This window comes from Aspergillus glaucus, assembly GCF_001890805.1.
Source record: "Aspergillus glaucus CBS 516.65 unplaced genomic scaffold ASPGLscaffold_8, whole genome shotgun sequence".
Classification (NCBI taxonomy): domain Eukaryota; kingdom Fungi; phylum Ascomycota; class Eurotiomycetes; order Eurotiales; family Aspergillaceae; genus Aspergillus; species Aspergillus glaucus.
The window spans coordinates 250,909-264,925 of NW_019170460.1; the positions used below are offsets into that span (position 1 = coordinate 250,909).

Here is a 14,017-nt window from a genome sequence, read left to right on the forward strand (position 1 = left end):
CGCCGTAAATGAGAATGAACGCCACCAAACCCAACAAACTCCGTTCCCTGCGATTTGAACAAAGGCAGCATACTCATAGTTATGTGGTATCCATCTTGTCTGGCACTTCTTCTCCTTCCTCCACCTCACCCTCATCCACCATGTTCGTATCTTCCTGATCGGCAGCATGCTTTTCTTGCTTGTCCTCAGCCGTAGTCACCTGTCGTAATGGGGATGCGGCTCTTGTTGTGCCAGACTTATCCGCTTGTAGAGACTGTCGAGTAGTGTCATCTGGAATCTGCGAGGATGTCGGGCTGTCATGCTCGGGGCGTGGCGTGTTTGCTTCGGATTTCCCCTTTGGAGCATCACCCTCGTCTCCTTCACCACCTTCCTGCATACCTTCCCTCCGTTCAACCTCTTCCTTCTCATCGCGAATGAGGCGCCGGAGCTGCATGCCTTCCTCAACGATACGACCGAATTGCTCGCGTCGGTCTGACCACGTCGCGGCATATTCCGTGCTCTCCTTCTCTAGGTCGAGGATCTCCGCCTGCAGTTTCTGGAGGTTCGCTTGCTGGTCCTCACGCGGTTTCAGAAGCCGGTTGCTCGTGATTTTCTCGGCTAGGTCATCGTAGCTCTTCCGCAAAGCCAGAAGTCGTTGCGCCTCCTCCAACTGCCCTCGTAATTCCCCCGTGTTACCTCGCACAGCCTCCATTGTAGAAAGGATCCGAAGCTTCTCAGCAGCATACCGCTCGCGTTCCTTCTCATTGCTCGTAAGCAAGAACTGGATGCGCGCGATGCTTCCCTCAAATGCAGCGAAATCCAACGTCACATCCTCGCGGAAATGGCGCCATCCTTCCAGTCGTTTCTGTTTTTCGGCTTCGGCGGCGATTGTCGCCCCTTCGTCTGCGTCGTCCGGTGGAGGTGTAGGTGGGAGCGTCGCGTTGGTGACTACTAGCGAGCTAGGGTCCAATAGGCGTCTCGATATCCGCTTGAATGGCTTTTCTTCGACGTTGAGGAGGCGCGACTTGTGAAGAGCATCTGTGGTCAGCTAAGTTAGCATGGCGAGTTCGAGATAGCAATACTTTCAAACGGTTTTCTCACCCTCTTCGGGTTGCTCCAAATACCCGTATGATGCCATAATGGGATCCCCAAAATTCAAAAGACAATACCGGTTCTTGATAGCGGACTTCTAACCACTTGTGCAAGGCTGCGAAGTGGCCGACCTGATCGTCCGGAGCAAAAGCGGCGAGCGGTCTGGGCTTTCACTCGCGTTATGCTACCGAACTACAGAGTATAACACTATGCTAGGAAAAGACCTACTGCATACATATTGAATCTTAGATATTATTACAACACAAAAATAAGTACTAAGGCATTGGTTCCTACGTACAAGTATAACCTTGACCTGGAGACATCATGGTCACATGACATTACTAGTTCGGGGTTAGTCTTGCAGCGGAGATGCGGATAAGGCTTTTCCCACGTCTTCGGTGCTCATTTTTGATACTCGTCTTGCTGAAGTCCAGCACTTGAAAACAATAAATGAGTCAAGAAACGACCTCAATTGAGTAACCAGAGCGGAAGCCAACCATGGCATCGTTATTAGCGAATCAAACAGTTCCGCACTGCGGAATTCGGCACTGCACCGCTACGGCTTCGGACGTCCGATGAGGAGCTTGACTGCCGACCCATAGAATCCTAATATAGCTGACCCGAACTTCCTCCAATAGTGATGGCGCGGCAGATGCTGCTTCGTAAAAAGACAAAATCCCCGAGCCCGTCGGGAGAGTCTCCGACGCATGATAACGGACGGACCATCGTTGGTTGGCGCATAATACGGAGTATGGCTTCGGTCAAAGACAAACGTCACTGACACACAGGGATCAGCGAGTTGCTGGCGTGAAAAGTTTTCCTTTCTTGAGACTTGAAATATGGCCATGATTCTTGCTGCTGTTTGTGTTGAATGAACGGTTATTGTCAAATACTTTGCGCCGTGTTGCAGATCCAGTGGGTTTACACATCGATATTTGCGCTTGAGAAACACGCCCGGAGATCTCACGAGTTGGTATGGTCATCCACGCGGCATAATTGACGTTTCCTGGCATCGTGGTCTGAACCTTGAAGCAATATGAACCGACAGCAACAAGCCGCAGAGCGGTCTCTTCATGACCAGACAGATATATTGCCATTTCGCAAGTTAATCATTGTCTTTTCTGGTCTCGCAATCTCGCTACTCGTCACTTTCGTGGACCAGAATGGAATTAGTGTCACCCTTCCGACTGTTGCCAACGATCTCAATGCACAGAATTCCATATCCTGGGCCGGTACATCGTCCCTAATTGCCAACACGATGTTCACAGTACTTTATGGTCGTCTCTCGGACATATTTGGTCGCAAAATTGTATACTTAAGCGCATTAGCTTTGCTCTGCATTGCGGACTTGCTGTGCGGTCTTTCGCAAAATGCTGCCATGTTCTATGTCTTCCGTGGTGTAGCTGGAATTGCTGGCGGTGGCGTTACGTCTCTGACTATGATTATTGTATCGGATGTTGTGACTCTCCAAGAGCGTGGCAAGTACCAGGGCATCCTAGGTGGTGCCCTCGGCCTTGGAAATGTGATAGGTCCATTTATAGCGGCTGCATTCATTATGAGATCGACATGGCGCGGATTTTTCTGGCTTATCTCTCCCCTGTCTGCGCTGTCGATTGTTGTTGGATATCTTCTTATCCCAAACAATGCCCGGAAGGATGGCTTCAAGAAGAACTTGGGAAGGATTGATTTCTATGGCATCCTTGCATCTTCAATTGCGGTTATCTTTATACTGCTTCCCATTTCTGGGGGTGGTTCTTACTTCAACTGGGGCTCTGCCATGGTCATCAGTATGCTGACCATTGGCGGTTGCTCGCTTATTGCATTCATCTTCATTGAATGGAAAGTAGCCGTGCTACCTATGCTTCCCAGTACGTCCCTCGAATTATCGGTATATGTCCGCAATACTGACTGTTGAAAGTTGTGTTCTTCAAGAACAAGGTGATTTGCGCACTTTTCCTACAAAGCTTTCTGCTGGGAGCCGTTTACCAAGCCTATCTCTACTATCTGCCACTCTACTATCAGAACGCGCGAGGATGGACACCGATTGTTTCTGCTGCCCTAACAGCACCTATGGTCGCCTGCCAATCGATTGCCTCTATCGCATCAGGCCAATATATCTCACGACTCCAACGTTATGGAGAAGTGATTTGGTGCGGGTTCGGCCTCTGGACATTGTAAGTCATTCAGCAGGCATCTTTTACTTTACTGCGCTAATCGTTCCATAGAGGTGCTGGGTTGATGCTGCTTTTCGATCGCACAACTAACCCCGGTATCATCGCTGTTATCGTTGGAATTGCTGGAATCGGGGTTGGATTTACATTCCAACCGACCATGGTTGCCTTCCAAGCACACGCCACAAAATCACAACGTGCTGTCGTCATCTCAGACCGCAACTACTTCCGTTGCTTGGGAGGTGCATGCGGACTGGCCATTTCTGCTGCTCTCCTACAAGCCACGCTGAAGTCCAATCTGCCAGATGGATACCAAAATTTAGCCCACTCTACATACAGTCTCCCATCAAAATCCAGTATTCCCGAGGCAGACTGGGAGAACATCCTTACTGCGTATGCAAAGGCTTCTCATGCGGTATTTATCTTGCAGGTCCCCCTTATCGGATTGGCTTTTATTGCGTGCATGTTTATTCGGGATCGAGGTTTGGAGAGACCGAAGGATCCTCATGAGGAGGAGGCAATCAAAGAGCAGCAACAGCAACAGCATCAACAGCAAAACCAAGAGAAGTCTGACGCCCAGGATCAATCCGGGCAGGCGCCCGACACAGAGGTGGTCGAGGAACGGCCGACCTCTCAGAATAAGGAGTATGAGGGATTACCCTCAAGTGACGGCAGACATCCGGCTCGGTCACCTTGTTGAATTGCAGCAATTTCCTGCTTAAAAAGGATAGATTGATCATTGCATTAGCGGTGTTTCCAACAGTGTATCTAATATAAGGACATATCATAATTCTGTAATGCAAAAAAAAGCCATATTCTGGATGATTTCAGCCGAATAAATACTGTAGCATCCTTTGGGCTCAGCTCGAGTCTACATAAAGAGCGCAAGAGGAATATAGGGCACAACGGCTCCAGCCGATATTTCTTGGCATTCCTTTTCCGGTAATCCCGATGTTTCGGCGCCTCCGTCAACCCAACTCCGACGACATTCGGACAGCACCCATTGCCAAATGACAGGCAATAAGTATGCTTTGCCATGGATATCCACGAGATATCGACTCATGAGCCATCCCTATCGCCATCCAGAGACTACAACCCCCGGAAGCGAGGCAGGACGGCTTGCACGCGGTGCAAGTTGAGGAAGCAGAAAGTAAGTGAGCCGGATAGACTTACAAAAGTGCAGTGGTTAATGGATGACAGTGTGATAATGAATATCCGGTGTGTTCTAACTGCCAGAAAGCCGGGATTTTATGTGACAAATCTACCGTGCGGCAGGAAAATGGGCAGCAGAACGAGTTAGTGACCTCTTGTGTTTATTATACAGCCTAGACTAATGTATCACAGATATATCCGCTCCCTGGAAGATCGTGTTGCATATCTCCAATCTGAGCTGGAAATTAGACCAGCAAGGACTGACCCTGGTAGCAATGTCACTCAGTCCACCCCGACTACTTTTCAGTCCTCTGAGAACCGAAACACGGCAGAGAGACCATCAACAACTGGCATCGACAATAATGCCGTTGGAGAGCTTGTCGGCTTTCTTGCTTTGAATTCGGAGGCCCCGGCATATGTGGGCTCCAGCTCGGGGCTTCCACTTGCTTCAAATCTTGGAGAAATGGTTCAGGCGACGGTGTGGAATCAATTTCTTAATCCGTCGCGGGCTCAGCAAACCTTCGCGAGTCAAGGTAATAGACCGAATTCGAGTCATAGGACATTAGACCCGACCGCTCAACCGTCGAGCACTAGTGGCCCTCTCGGACAGGGGAGGACAGAAGAGCTGCTGAAAGGCGCAGAACCCCCGAATGATGAAATGGGGTCCAAGGTTTTGCAGGCATACTTGACCAGGATCCATGTTCGTTATCCTCTTCTTGACAGGGATGAATTGTGGCGGTTACATGGGAACCGTTGGCGCTTGGCGAAGCTGAAGCCTGAGGAGATTACCAGAAATGAAAGATTTGGCATCTTCAAGTTATACTTGGTGTACGCTATTGGAGCGACGATGATCCAGTTGAGTGAGAAGTATACCTATATGAATCCTGAGGTGAGTAATAATACATTTATATTATCATGAACCTGCGTCCTGACCAGTTACAGAGATACTACATGACCGCTTTACAACAAGCACCCGCCATGTGCGAGACACGGTCAATTGAAAACATCGAAGCCATGACTCTCCTTGTGGTGTACCATCTCCGATCCTCCTCGAGTCAAGGCATCTGGTATATGATTGGACTCGCGATGCGCATTGCTATTGATCTGGGGCTCCATCGAAAAGCGAACGAGGCCAACCTCGACCCGTTCACTGCGCAGATGCGCCGACGACTCTTCTGGAACGTCTATTACCTAGAGAGGGTCATATCTATGTCTCTTGGCCGTCCTTTCAGCATCGCAGATCGGCATATTGATCTCCCTTTACCCTTGGATGTAGATGATACGGTGCAAGATCCGGCATTACTGGCTGCTCCTCCACCCTCTGACCGGACGACTACATTGACCTTCGCGGTGTATCTTATTCAACTTCGTCGCATCGATTCCAGAATACAGCACAAAATCTACCGCGCAGATAAGCCACTGCACACTCTACGCTCAAAAATGGACCGGCTGTTCCTTGAATTGCAGGAATGGAGGGAATCCGCACTTCTGCGTAATTTTAGCGGTTCGGATTTGGACTACACAACGCTCCATTACAACCGCGCGTTGCGGATTCTAATCCAACCGTTCTTACCAGCTCTCTCGCTTGCAGATCCATACTATCATATTTGTCTCAATGCTGCAGGGGACATCTGCCAGACCCACAAAAGGCTTCATCAGACGCTTGAATATGGCCATTCCTTCCTGGCAGTTCAGACTGTTTTCATGGGGGGAATTACGCTCTTGTATGCACTTTGGACGCACACGAATGAGGTCTGGTCTGTCAGGATGAGCAATGATATCCGCGCCTGCTCAACGGTCTTATTCGTGATGGGTGAACGAGCAGCATGGGTGAAAAAGTACCGCGATGCATTCGAACTGCTCGTCAACGCTGCAATGGAGAAACTCGAAGGAAATGAGAACACCAAGGCTGCAGGGATGGCTGAGTTGATGACAGCTCAACACAATCAATGCACAAATGCCGTTCCCGACAACACTACTGCCTTTGGTATGCCCAAGAACGAAGATATTACCGCGAGCAATATGCCGACTGAGAATCCAATCGGACTGATGCCCGAGCCGGCGCTAGGAGGAATAACTCAACAACAGATGGATAGTAACTACTACGGAGTGCGGATGGCTTTACATCTTGCTCCTTGGATCGACTTGGATGCGGACAGTCCATTTTGGATGCCTGACTTCGAGACGTTGGAGAATTTGTCTGGGATGCAGTGGAATTATGGAGATCCGGCTCCATTTGACGCGCTTTGAAAGGACTATACGCATATCAGCAACAAGTTAACAAATAAATCAAGTGTTACTGGTGTATTGTATGAGTTTTGTACTGGCTCGTGTCCTTGGTAAAATCAGCCCCCCGGGCCATTTGCGTCCTTGGTAGAATCAATTGCTAGTCCTCATGGCTATCTTTAATGACGAGCCCTGGGCCTCTTGAGTATTGGCTTGCGTCATCCAGCAAATTCTCAAACACACAACGCATCAACATCAAGTTCTCCAATATCCGCTGCCGATTCCGCAAGCCATGACACCTTTTAAACAGCCTAGCAACGCCAAGGTATAGATACTACCAATCTATTTCCCTGCGGACGAGATCCTCAAACTCAAAAACAGTATTTTTTGGAAACCGAACACACCAGTAATTATCCGGCAACTACCACTAGAAGGCAATCAGCAAGCTAACATTATCTTGTTGATCCTCTAAATTGTTCACAATCATACATTGAATCTCCGGTGGAAGATAAAGTATTCCCTTAAGTAACAATGGTAGGATGTCGTATGAGACACACGATTTGATATGGCGAGGTGCACAGAAGCCTACAGCTCAATATTTGAGGCAACTGTATCCACCCAGAGGCTCAATTGTCCTGTATTCATACGCTGACATGGGTCACTGGAAATATCACAAAGCAAGGCAAAGCTCTAAACGACTTCGAAATCACTGGCAACCGTTACATTATACCAATAAACGGTAACGAAGAGGGATTGCAGTAGGAACTACCATATCTTCCACGTCGTTCAATGCAAGATAGTCAATAAAAAAACGGGCCGAATACGAGAATAACCTAGATAAGTCCAAACAACCTCCGGTTACAACGCGATGTCCTTTGAAGTAATATTTAACTTGCAGTTCTGAAAAAGAGCGTGATGTAAGCCTCACCATGACATAAACCAGCTAGGCTATAATAGTCTTTTCAAAAAAGACAATTGTAACATACCGCACATCAATCATGAATAAAGGCGAGCCAACATACTGCGTTGTATGCTCTATGGATATAGAAATAAAGCGTGAATTGCTATCCATCTTTCGAGAACGTCCAGACTGGAAGGACGAAAATTCTTCATTGATTCTGCCGAGCTGGAAGACACATATTTCCAAGTGCCATGGACATGGAGCACATTATTTCGGGCGAGTAAGTAGAAATCGCCCCTTTCTGGTTTTCCTGGCATAGACTTAGATTGATAATAGTAATTCCATCCAACCCATATGCACTACTAAATGAGGAATACTCAAGATAGCGAGTCCACCTCTCCGGAGTTGGTTGGACAGAGAGGGCACTGGAAAAAACGTGGAGACCCACTACCTGTGCCCATGGACAAAGACTCAGCCCAGATCGGACAGATCCCTAAAGGACCCCGTCTCCAGGGTCGCTTTAAGCAATGTCATCCACCACCTTTCGCTTGTCAACCGGGCAGCATGCTTTCCCAACCTCTTGGGTATTTCATCCACGAGCGTTGCTGACACTTAGGACGGCGAGAGATTGGGGCCAGCAATCTTGAGAAAAATCTGGATCTTTTCCTAGTCACTGTCCAAAGGACAATAGACGAAGTTTTGGAAGATAAGCCCTGGGGAGATTCAGAGGGATATTTCTGCAATTGGGTACTTGCGAAATACCCGGTGGATGAATTCATGAAGGATCCTCAGCGGTACATGCAAGAATGAATTGACAAGCTCAATCACCGGTATCCGGTTCCTCGTCGCCTGATGCATCGTGATCCGATGAATATCCCCGAACTTCGAACCATAATAAACGAAGCAACCAACCGAGGGCCGATGACCCAGTTTTCAGGAGACTCGGGATTATTGCGTCTTCCATAAGATATCCAATGGTTGATTGCGGATACACTGGAAGATCCGCAAGAAATCAGCAGTTTGCTTATTGCATTTCGATGGCAGTTGCCGGATGGATATTGGCGTGCTCGCTCTGGAAAGGAGCTTGCGGGCGTTGTTTTTGAATTCGAGCACCTCGTCCATAACATAGACTGGAGGTATTTATATTATAGGACTCTCAGGCTGATGAAAATGTCTCATGGCTTGCGGAATTGAAAGCGGATATTGGAGGACTTGAAGTTGATGCGCCGTGTGTTCTGGGATTTGATGGAGGAGCACGAGCAACAAAAGAACGCCTGAGGCAACTAACTAACGCCGCTGTTTACTTTTTCAGTTGGCGTTGGTCACATTCTTATTGCGCTCCCTGTATTTTCGCTTTATGATGCTTTTTCTTTCCCCATTCTTCTTTGGAAACAAGTCCATACAGACATGCCATGGAATCACTAAGCCCTAGACAAGTTGTCGTTAGCATGGCGCAATGCTTGCGATGATTTATGTCTGCATGGGCACATGGCCAATAGAATAGTGTGACGACCCAGCAGCCGTCATGAAAGTCACGGTTTCAGTGCTATCAGCATTCGCTAACGGACTTCGATTTGCCCCAGACAGAGTCGGTTCGTGAAGATATTGTCGTGGACACCCACGAACCGATATAACGTGGGGACTAGAGAGGAGCAACATATTAGTTTTAGTGAGTTATGCATTAGTTTCTGATAGACATGTCTTCGGTTACTTCAGGTTAAGAATTCATTATTATCTGTAAGAGGTACTCATGTTCTGGTTCTACTAGTCCATTCATGACGCACTCGAGCGATCGTATTATCCCCAGAATAACCTAAGCAGGAGCAGACGTAGTAAGGCCCTTGCCTATTCGCTTAATCTGGCCTCCATAGTATATCTAACAAACCATCAGCAACAGTCCCGATATGTTAACAAGAGGAAGGAAAGGAAACTCACACTCTCAGCCCCCGCCCCAATCACCTTAATCGGAATTAACCGCGCATACCACGGCAATCCCACCTTCTTCAACGGCAACCCCGCCTCCCCATTCGAAAGACTCTCATCCAGCAACAACTGCGGGAACTTCGGATTCACAGCCGCCGGTCTACCAATACCGATGATATCGCAGGCATTCTGTTTTATGGCGTCTTCGGCGCCGGCGCGCGTGCGGAAACCGCCTGTTAGCATTAGGATGAGGTTTGGGAAGCGGGCGCGGGTTTCGGTTGCGAAGGAGAGGAAGAAGGCTTCGCGGGCAGAGGTGCGGGTGGGTTGTTGGGGTTGTTCGAGTTGGGATTGGTCGCTGTAGCCCATCATCTGCGTAGTACACAAGTCAGTCTTCTATGTGAGAAATGGAGGGGTGGATGGGGCTACCTTTGGGTCTGAGTAACTTCCACCGCTGACTTCAAGGAAGTCGATTCCGGTTTCTGTGAGCAACTTGATCTGGGTCATGGTGTCTTCGAAATTGTCGGAGCTGTGGTCTGCGGAGTTGAGCTTGATGCCGATGGCAAAGTTTGCAGGGACGACTTTTCGGGTTTCTGTTATGATGTCCAGGACGAATTTGGTTCTCTTCTCAACGGAGCCTCCGTATTCATCTGTGCGAAGGTTTGTCTGTTGTTGTCAGTACCAACTGGCTTCCAATGTACGTAGAGATCGTACCTTCGGATTCAAGAATTGATCTAAGAACGTTAGCATTACCACCCAACCCCAGAAACCGAAAACATACCAATCAAATACCCATGCGCCCCATGTAACTCCACCCCCGAAAACCCAGCATCAGCCATCAACCTCGCCGCATCCACATACTGCCCAACAACACCCTCAACCTCTCCGCGTGTCATCTCCCTCGACACCGGAAAAGCAACCCTACTCACAGCACACTCAAACCACCCCTCCCCAATCCTCAACGGAACCGCACTAGGCGCAACAGTCGACGCAAAAAGGCCCCGTTTGCCAGCGCCACGGAACGACTGGCGACCTGGGTGGCAGAGCTGGACGATGGCTGGGGTGCCGTGTTGCTGGCATGCTTCTGCGTATTTGGCCCAGGATTGCACGAGGGTGGGGTTTTGGTCTGCGGTGGTGTAGGTGGAGGGTGGGGCGAGGTCGAGGGGGCTTCCTAGGTGGTTTATGTCGACTTGGACGTTTCCTGCGTCGTTTTAGTACTTATCAGGTTTGAGGGTGAGGGTGAGGGGGGACTGACCGGTGAGAATCGCGCCCCATCCGCCTTGGCCCCATTGATTGTAGGCTTCGATTAGGTCGGGGGTTGGGTTGTGGTCCCAATCGGCCAACATTTCCGCCATTGCGGCCTGTATTGTTATCATCTTATCTACAAATACCTCAAAAGAAAAGATCACATACCTTGGCAAACCGGTTAGGCAAGACCAACCCGCAAGGAAGTTTAACAGCATCATTCAAAGGGGAGGCCATCTTGCTCTGTGCAATAATCCGTATTCGTCAACAATAAAAGAAAAAAAAAAAAAAAAAGCAAACTAGGGGCAACGACCTATAAAACCACCAAACGCGACGATCGTGAGATAAACTCACTAATGTAGAGGTTAAGTAACTAGTTAGTTGCCGAGGCTGTCACTGCCGGCGGAGAGATTCATGTCCCCATTTCCCCGACGCTAAGCTTCTTTCCAGAACAAACCAGAATGGTCCAAGCTTGGATCTGGCTTTAGACGAATCGTTTCCCCGGTCAGAGGATTAGGCTATGGTGGGTGGATCGTCGCCGTTGAGGAGTCGGGGTTTTGAGTCTCACCGGTTTCACGTGATTTTGGCAGATGGGGTCTAGACGACAACTCTTGGCGTGATCTGGTAAGGCTTGCGAGGTCTATGTATCTAGAGGATTTGATATTCATTAAGAGTATTTCGAACTCAGATAACTCATTAGTAGTTGGGCTAGCGTGAGGATTTGGGCAATATATACTATCGTCTCCGCAGGCAAATGCAACAGCAGAGGAAGATTTATAACTACGATAGCCTTAAGGCAGGAAGCTACGCAAAAAGGAATCTGTCCATGAATATCCACAGCTTTTATTATCCAACCTAGACAATCAATGCACACCTCCCAACCAAGACCAGCCAAGACCGGGAGTCATTATATAAACCAAGAACGGGGTATAAGAGGAATACACGCAGTGCATCCTCGATGCGAAAGGAAAGAAACGAAAAATCGGAAGAACGCTCGAAATCAGAATCGCCTGGACAAGCCAGTATTAGAAAACCAAAAGAAAAACAAAGCCCGAAATGAGGTACGACGCTTCACCAATCTCGATGGATCTGCGACAGCAAAAGACGAAAAGGATATGTTTGCCGCTTACAGCTTAGCGTTCTCATCGTATCCATTCAGAGCCGGGAACGAGCCCAGACTCGACAGCAGAGCGCCAACCTCCTTCTCCAGAGCGCGGACCTCGGTGTGAGGGTTATACATGCGAGCCTTGATCCAAACGTCCAGACCCTCGTCGTTCATGGTGCGCAGGTTGGTCTCGCGGTCGACCTTGCCTTCCTGGGCAGCACGGATGACCTTACGGGCAACCACAACACTGACCTCGCGGATGCGGGTGATGTCGGGGTACAGGAGACCACGGTCAATCTCTTCAGCAGTCAGGGCCTGCGAGAGGGCCTCGCCAGAAGCGTAGATCATGCTGTCGGTGACCTTGACGGCCTTGGATAGGATGGTTCCCATGCCGATTCCGGGGAAGACGTACATGTTGTTACCCTGGCCGGGGTAGTGGGTGCGGGTCTCGCCGGTAGAGTTGGTGAAGGAGATAGGTTGGAAGGGGGAGCCAGAGGCGAAGAGGGCGCGACCGTCAGTGTTGGTGACAGCGCTTTCGAAGTCGCACTCAGACTTGGAAGAGGGGTTGGAGAGGGGGAAGATGATGGGGGCGGTGTTCCAGTCGGCCATCTTGCGGAGAATCTCGGGTGTGAAGACACCGCCGATGGTGGACAGACCCATGAGGATGGTAGGCTTGACGTGCTCAACCACCTTCTCGAGAGTCTTATGTTGCTCGCCCTGGTTGTCTGTGCGGGCAAAGTAGACCTTGTGGTCGGCCAGCTTGTCACCCCGGTCGGTGGTGACCAGACCCTTGGTGTCGACCAAGTAGAAGCACGCGCGAGCCTCATCCTCAGTCATGCCCTCACGCACGAAGAAGTCGACGATCTGCTTGGCAACACCAACACCAGCACTGCCCGCACCGAAGAAAACGGCACGCTGGTCCTTGCAGGGAAGGCCAGAGCGCTTGACCGCGTTGATGACACCACCGAGGATGACGGCACCAGTGCCCTGAATATCATCGTTGAAGCACGTGTAAGTGTCACGGTAACGCTCCAGAGCGGGGAAGGGGTTCTTGAAGTCTTCGAATTGGATCACAATACTATTTTCGGCCGATCGGCCCCGATTAGCTCCCCGTTTCTCCGAATGATCGACAATGAGTCACTCACCCTGGCCAACGCTCGGTCAGAGCGGCCATCAGTTCATCCATGAATTCCCGTTCCTCTTCCGCGGTAATCTTGTCGTGACGGCTACCCATGTACAACGGGTCTTCCCGGAGAGTCTTGTTGCCAGTGCCAAGATCCAGGGTCAAGGGCAGAGTAGCCTCGGGACGGATACCAGCACATGCAGTGTAGAGGGCCAACTTGCCAATCGGAATACCCATACCGTTAATACCCAGATCACCGAGGCCCAGAATACGAGAACCATCGGTAATGCAAGTGATCTCCACGTTGGTCTCGGGCCAATTGGCAATGACGGCCGCGAGATTACCGCGGTCTTCCCAGCTCAGGTACATACCTTCAGGCTGCTGGTAGATCTCGGACCATCGTTGACAAGCCTCACCAACCACAGGAGTGTAGATGAGAGGAGTCAATTCTCTAAGGTGATCTGAGACGAGACGGTAGAAGAGGTGGACGTTGTTCTTGCGAAGAGTGCTCAGATAGAGAAACTTGTCAATGGGAGTGGTCTTCAGAGCCAATTGAGCCAGGCCTGCTGTTGTCAGCTCCATTCTCTTACTCCAAATTATATAGTGTTCATACATCTTGTCTTCTGGGTCTCGTATGACTCTGCGCGCGGAGGAGTGAGTCCGTAGGTACGGAGGTATTTGCGAATGTACGAGGGATTGGCGGTGTCGTAGCTTCCCTCACTATCAATGAGCATTAGCAACGGTACCTATATTGTGTATATCAAAGCAATTGCTTACGAAGGAGCCTGGTGGCCCATGTGGGAAGTGGCGTGGACCGGCCGGCTTTGTTGCGCAGACGGAGGAAAGCGAGCCATGGTGGAGTTCGAAGCAGTCAAAGTACTCTTGCAACGAATGCTAGTTGCTTGAGGAGTGGAGAGTTTCAAAGAAGACAATGCGATATGAGGAGTAGAAGAGAAAAGAGAAGAACACGATGACCTGGGAAGCCTGGTATTAAGTAGTATGCGATTCCGGCTGAGAGGCCCCTGAGGACGACGAATCCACCACATTCCGAAAAGTCAAACGACCAAGCATGGATTGCCTCTTTTAGTCAGAGGCAAAAAAAA

At 49.6% G+C, this 14,017-nt stretch overlaps 4 protein-coding genes across 4 annotated transcripts; 1 reads left to right on the plus strand and 3 right to left on the minus strand.

Moving 5' to 3' along the window:
* Positions 1-79: 79 nt before the first annotated feature.
* ASPGLDRAFT_124081 (uncharacterized protein) lies at positions 80-1,117 on the minus strand (the record flags this gene model as incomplete). Its single annotated transcript, XM_022540456.1, has 2 exons — positions 80-1,017; positions 1,081-1,117. The coding sequence occupies 2 exons, from the start codon at positions 1,115-1,117 to the stop codon at positions 80-82; spliced, it is 975 nt and encodes a 324-aa protein (XP_022401701.1).
* A 1,392-nt stretch (positions 1,118-2,509) lies between these two features.
* On the plus strand, positions 2,510-6,644 carry ASPGLDRAFT_65814 (MFS transporter; the record flags this gene model as incomplete). Its single annotated transcript, XM_022548947.1, has 5 exons — positions 2,510-2,939; positions 2,990-3,245; positions 3,297-3,887; positions 4,587-5,283; positions 5,337-6,644. The coding sequence occupies 5 exons, from the start codon at positions 2,510-2,512 to the stop codon at positions 6,642-6,644; spliced, it is 3,282 nt and encodes a 1,093-aa protein (XP_022401702.1).
* A 2,550-nt stretch (positions 6,645-9,194) lies between these two features.
* ASPGLDRAFT_45975 (NADH:flavin oxidoreductase/NADH oxidase family protein) lies at positions 9,195-10,983 on the minus strand. The gene is made up of 7 exons (XM_022546356.1): positions 10,855-10,983; positions 10,697-10,802; positions 10,223-10,642; positions 10,156-10,175; positions 9,871-10,107; positions 9,457-9,813; positions 9,195-9,397 (listed from the first exon to the last, which is right to left on the minus strand). Exons 1-7 carry the CDS (start codon positions 10,921-10,923, stop codon positions 9,335-9,337), a joined length of 1,272 nt encoding a protein of 423 aa, XP_022401703.1. The 5' UTR covers positions 10,924-10,983; the 3' UTR covers positions 9,195-9,334.
* A 598-nt stretch (positions 10,984-11,581) lies between these two features.
* On the minus strand, positions 11,582-14,000 carry ASPGLDRAFT_45977 (NAD-dependent malic enzyme). The gene is made up of 5 exons (XM_022546357.1): positions 13,692-14,000; positions 13,528-13,634; positions 12,937-13,477; positions 11,817-12,869; positions 11,582-11,696 (listed from the first exon to the last, which is right to left on the minus strand). The coding sequence occupies exons 1-5, from the start codon at positions 13,766-13,768 to the stop codon at positions 11,687-11,689; spliced, it is 1,788 nt and encodes a 595-aa protein (XP_022401704.1). The 5' UTR covers positions 13,769-14,000; the 3' UTR covers positions 11,582-11,686.
* Between the last annotated feature and the right edge of the window lie 17 nt (positions 14,001-14,017).